Source organism: Papilio xuthus, unplaced genomic scaffold (genome assembly GCF_000836235.2).
Source record: "Papilio xuthus unplaced genomic scaffold, Pxut_1.1 DF826933.1, whole genome shotgun sequence".
NCBI classification, from domain to species: domain Eukaryota; kingdom Metazoa; phylum Arthropoda; class Insecta; order Lepidoptera; family Papilionidae; genus Papilio; species Papilio xuthus.
Window position 1 is genome coordinate 6,429,426 of NW_013531716.1, and position 6,194 is coordinate 6,435,619.

At 33.7% G+C, this 6,194-nt stretch overlaps 1 protein-coding gene across 1 annotated transcript; it reads left to right on the forward strand.

Moving 5' to 3' along the window:
* Nucleotides 1-453: 453 nt before the first annotated feature.
* LOC106121965 (uncharacterized) lies at nt 454-5,109 on the forward strand. The gene is made up of 7 exons (XM_013317803.1): nt 454-725; nt 2,158-2,369; nt 2,695-2,799; nt 3,170-3,349; nt 3,492-3,748; nt 4,428-4,579; nt 4,828-5,109. The coding sequence occupies exons 1-7, from the start codon at nt 554-556 to the stop codon at nt 5,019-5,021; spliced, it is 1,272 nt and encodes a 423-aa protein (XP_013173257.1). The 5' UTR covers nt 454-553; the 3' UTR covers nt 5,022-5,109.
* Nucleotides 5,110-6,194: the final 1,085 nt, after the last annotated feature.

A 6,194-nucleotide genomic window follows, 5' to 3' on the forward strand; every position in this document is an offset into this window, starting at 1 on the left:
GAAGTAGCTTATCATCAGATAAAAGGATGTTTTGCACACCCCTTGCAAACTGCGGATTTAACGTAAGCCGTCTTAAACAGAGATATGCAACTCAAACGGAAGATCCCCTACTCTACCTATGTTCTTGTTTACCTTTGATATATTGTTAATGCCTTTGTTTGTAAAATATAAGGTTAGAGAAAAGGAAATCCATCACTTTAGGTAGATTGATATCTCGTAAAGTATTGATTATACAAATTTTGTGACAGTTCACAATAATAAAACCTTTTCATGTCCTTTATTCATGAATTCAAACGTTCATTTTAATAGTATAGAAAAATATTGTATAATTTCTATATTTCTGGTCTACTTCTTACTGAATGCAAGAATCGTCACCAATGGTTTATTTCTGTCCGGACAGCGAAGAGATCTCAAAATAGAAAAGTCAACTCTCTCGAAGTCAGTGTACGCATGTTCGTCGCGGACTTTGCCGGTGAAAGTTTCTTATAATTTTGTAAATTATTAGAAAAAATATACGCAATTAATTAATAGAATAACAATACGTGTTACATCAATGATGGCTCGATTGCAAATGGCGGCCATCTTTCTTTTTTTTAGCGTGTGTTACGCTTGTGACGTGGATATGGCAGTTTACAAAGTGACAGTGCGAATGTTATGGAGTGAACAGACGTTCCCAAAGGATTATCCAATGCAACGTCCAAAAGCACAATGGTCGCCAGTGTTTGGTTTGTTGTGATCAAATAAATATCTCTAAACATTTAATATTTACACCAAACATACGAATATAGTTAATTAGGCAATAAAGTGTGTTTCCTTCCAGTTGTGTACAATCAAATCAAGACAAAAAATCATTTCCAAAGACTCTTACTAATATCATAAATGCGACAGTTTAGATGGATGGATGTTTGTTTGATGATATCTCCAGAACGGCTACATGGATCTCGCTGTAATTTTGCACAGATGTAGAACATAGTCTGAAAGAACAAATAGGCTATTTTGTTTTTTTTTACTCCGGGCAGACGAAGTAGCGGGCGAGAGCTAGTTTTAGCATAAAGCTTTGAACAAAAACCATCATTAATATTGTCAGTGTTCTACTAATACAAAATGCATAACAAAATACGTGAAATTCTATTTGTCTGTAACGTCATATCTAAATAACAATAAAAAAGTAAGACATTAGTTCTAACTTCAACAACAACAATCGTTAGATAACATCATTGCCTTTTCTTTAGGGACGTCGAATAAATACGCGCTTATCTTGAGCAAGTGAAACCGTGAAATGTCGCTTAAGCAGTACAGATAAGAAGACTTTTTCTATTTTTCCTTCTTCTACACTTTTTTTCTAACTTTGTCTTTGCTGTATAGCGTTTCAAAGTTCAAGAGTAGATATTTACAATCGCTATGTATAATTACTCTTAACAAAGAAATAATAGGGATTCTATATCGGCAAAAATAAATTTACTTTGTACTTTTTTAATATTATTTTTTATATTGTGGAATTGAATAATAAAAATTCAGTTTGACAATATAGATTGATTTAATCAGGTTATACTTTACAGCTGTTTTATTTAAAATTCTAATAGAAATCTCAGTTAAGATGCGAAGTTGATCATTTGCATTTCTCGATCCAGTGAACTTGGAAGCAATGGTCTGTAAAACATTGTAGTAAAGTAAAAAAGGTAGAGACTACGTTATCACATTTTTACATGATAGTTTTTCATCTTTTTTTCATTTCATTTAAAGAAACACACGATTAAGTAAATACATACGATTATTTCGTTTCACATGTTTCGTTATAAAACAAAAAAAATCAAAATCGGAGCACCAGGGACGCAGTTACGCGATAATACACATAAAACAAAATACATACGAATTGATAAGCTGCTTCTTTTTGAAGTCGGTTAAAAAAATTGATGTCAATATTCAAAGAGCAAATTTAAAAAAAAATTGTTTAAAATTTAGTGATGCATAATGAAGTATCAAAGGTGTCTAAAGCCATCAATCATTGGTAAACATGTTGGTACATGATAAAATAGCTGAAAAATTTTAAATGTCATGAGAAACCAAAAAATTCGAAAATATTTCTTTCTTTTTTTATGCCGAATGTAGGAATAGAGTAGATTCTCCAAACAAATAACAAAATTTATTTCCATTTAGGTCAATCTCATAACAAATCTTACACGTTATTCCGCGTTGGAGAAGTAGCGAAGTCTTCAGTAAGAAACTTTGCGCAATATGGAAAATTGGATACTATGATAATGGAAGGTGAAGAAGATCCAAGAGTTTATGATCAATTCTCAACTCCCGCTCTCGGAACTGGAACTGGAGAGACAGAAAATTTGGTGTTCGTTGACACTGACCATAGTGAGGTGAGTCTTATTACCATCACTAGATTTGCTTTTAAGCTTTTCTAGTTATTCGCATACTTTATTACAGAAGGTCGTGCTCATCTTGATATTCCTTTACGGATGCGTCGACCAGCTGCCTCCACGCCGTCCTTTCTTAAGCTTTTAGATTCGTCCAAAGGCGTCAGTCAAAGACGTCAAAACCCATTCGAAAGATAACAGATGAAAGTGTAACACAATAAGTAAATTGTACAGCACTTTATCATTACGTAGCTATTATCCATCGCTTAGTAAGTTAGGTCTTATATGGGTCAATAAAGATATTACATTCAAGAACTTCTGTTCACAGATATCAATGATTAGTAAAATCATACCATCACCAGATTGGTTTGTCGGTGTGGATAGTTTGGATCTATGCGTTGATTCATCCTGGGTTGATCAAATTGTATTAGATGTAAGTAAAATTATATTTGGTAGCAATATCATCATCATCAGCTCACTATACGTCTCCTAACCTAAGTTAAGGGTGAATAGGCCATAGTCAACCACGCTGGCCAAGTCCGGGTTGACTTCACTCATATCTTTGAATTTCTTTTCGGATATGGGTGGGTTGCATCACTTTGTTTTCCTTCACCGTAAGGACGTTGGATAAATATACATATGTGAAACGAAAAACAAATTGGCGGGATTCGTACTCACTTTCGCTCCAATGCCACGCCTGGTACCAATATACTCTAAAGAATCCTACTCCTATTTTGATGATCGCCAAAAAATTTGAGGATGATTTTTATATATTATTGAAATATTTAATGTTGTCATTTTAGTTGGAGCCTTTAGATGCAGGAGCTGCCAGTGGTCTTACATTTACAGCTCCACGTTGGGAAAACTCACCTCCTGGAGTCATATCTAAACATAAACCTCGCCAACCGAACCATCCTGCTGCTGGTTTTTACTATCCAAATAAAAAGGAATTACCACCGATAGCCAAAGTTGAATTTACAAAGGTAAAATTTTTTAAATACTTTTTCCATGAAATTTAAGCGACACCACACTTCAATTTAAGATCAAAATAGTCAGAAATAAGAATGATGTTATGCATTATCTGAACAGAGTAAAGTTAAAAATATTACTAATTTAAATTTACAGGTAAAAGAATATTCATCTAAAGAAGTGAATGATTTAGCAAGAAAAGAATTGTTGAATAATCTTCACTTAAAAGATAAACTGAAAGGTTTGCCTAAAAGGAAATCATTGAACAATTATCAAACAACTGAATTAAATCAAGAATTAACGACAAAGAATAATTTCGATCAATTAGTTGAGTTAGAAGAAGAACCTTTTGGAACACCGCGACCGAATTTACCGAATAACAAAGTTGAAATTGTTACTAATGCTCCTACCACGTAAGTAATATGGTAGCATACCTACTATTTGTATATTGCAGTGTCTTGATACTTTAATTATACTACATTAGCATACACTGAATAGCTTAAAAGTGATATAATCTATTGCTGAAACTAATGCAATACTTTGACTTTAATGTATACTGTACTGGGGTAAAATTATAATAATAACGCAACATAACCATCTGCAAAAAAAGTATGGTCAGTATACTAGTCAAGAATCCAAGTGGGACATCCATTGTCACATCTGTATTTTGGATACACCGCAAATGAGAGCAACAAAAGTAAAATATTTATAAGGTCGTGGAAAAAAGCTAGTAGAATAGTATGGTTCCCTTTAATCACAAAGGATTTTCATTTCTAACTCTTATTTGAACAAAAATTCGAATATTTCATTCGATGTCATACATCAGAGAGTACCGCTTACAAAAAAAAATCAAACATAAAAGTGAAAAACCACTACACTGTCAATATTTAATCAAAACAGAACAACGTCCGTGTTTTTGTAAATATGCATAACATTTTTTGATTTATTTCTGGGAAATTCCATTTTGTGATTGTAAATATGCTTATCAAAATACCGATATTTTAATATTTAGTTTTTAGCCTGTTCAAAATTAAAAAGCTAAATAAAAATAAATTCATTTTACATATAACTTATTGCATTTGTGTTTGACAGGAATATAAAAATGGACGAAGAGTTTGATAGTGATCTAAAGAACATGGACGATGTTGTACTCGCGGTTGCTAACGGCAACCGTTTAGGACTAGGTAAGCGACTGCCGAGACACTTCAGATCTCGTCTGCATCACGCTGTTAATAGAATCCAACGTGAGTAAACAAATTATACTAGTATTAAAACGAGAAAAAAGGCAATGAAGCAATATAAATCTGACCAGGTGGTAGTTAATATTTCCTTCCAAATCTTTGGTTGGACACATTTCCATACTAAGTAACTCTCTTGGACACTTAACGTCTTGAGTGTGACAGAGAGTTGACACGATGGCATCATACGATCATAATAATATTCATCAAATCCCTCCTTTAATTGTTTTTCTTCAATTTTTAACGTGTTCCAGCTGATGATTGCCTGGTATCAGAATGGGGCAGTTGGACTCCTTGCTCGGCAACATGTGGCTTTGGAGATCAGTTTCGAACCCGAAGTGTAATTCGAGAAAAGCGAGGAGATGGCCGTAACTGTCCCACATTGACTGATAGAAAACATTGCGGTAATATCAACTCTTGCGCACATATTGATTATTTCGAATGGTGATAGGAAATAAGAAATTGTTGTAGGTCTTAAAATAAACTTTTATTACCATAAAGTGTTGTTTAATTTTTAAATGGTATCATAATTTATATTCCACGCATGTTTTTTGGTAATTTATTTCGCTAAATTATCTCCCTATTATTTATTTTGTCTCTTAATTTAACTAAATATATTTGAATTTGATAATGAATAAATAAACTTGTCCTTTCAGTCTTATAGTTTTATTATGTTACTATTGCAACATATAAGTCAAACATATATATATATAACATATATAGCTATCAATGTTAGTAAAGTTTTGAGATAACATTTTCCATTTGACACAGCCTGGGGCGAGAGGGGAGACATGGGCATGCGGTGTATGTGGGGAGAGTGGGGAGAGTTGGGCGACGTGTCGACGATTACGAGGGTAATTCAATGTGGTGCGGCGCGGTGTCATAGCCGCGGGCCGCGGACGAGACCATAAATCCCATTAGCTCCCTGGTGACAGATTACCGGAAAATTACACTTCGAAGCAATTGCTAATACTCAGATGTACATCGCAGGAAGGTTTGTTTTGATATATGATAGTGTTTGTTTGGTATAATTACGCCAAATATTTAACTAGAAATCGTATAAATTTAAAGCAACAACCAAATTAGGGTGTACTGTTAACCAATAAAGTCATGGGTTCATATGTGCCATTAAATCTCGAGAATCAATTCTTAAAAAACTAAGATTCGGTTTCACCACAACAGTCATCATGAAAGTTTCATGGTATGCTTTTCATATTAAGTGACTTTTTTATAATTTGGAAAAGCCTAGTCTTGTTTTTATTCAATATATTACCTACGTTATTTCTTGAAGTCGTGAATAATTTCTAAAAACATTTTCATCTGCAAATATTCCACCATCTTTCTCTAGCACAATATTATATAAGCGATTTACAGCGCCATCTATCAAATCTTTATTTGCTGTAGAATGTAAATGATACTTGCTTTATAATATTTTTAGTCTGTAGACTGTGTGTATAGTAAACGTCATCATCGGCTTAGACTGCTTGTTAAATTTACACGGCGCGGAATATTGCAAGTTAATATGATTTCCTCGTGTTATGCCGCCTCGCCTCTGGGTGCGGGGGAACGTCGACGTGTTCCAAATAGAGTTATTCCAGTATTCGCACGTTCCCCTTGAATT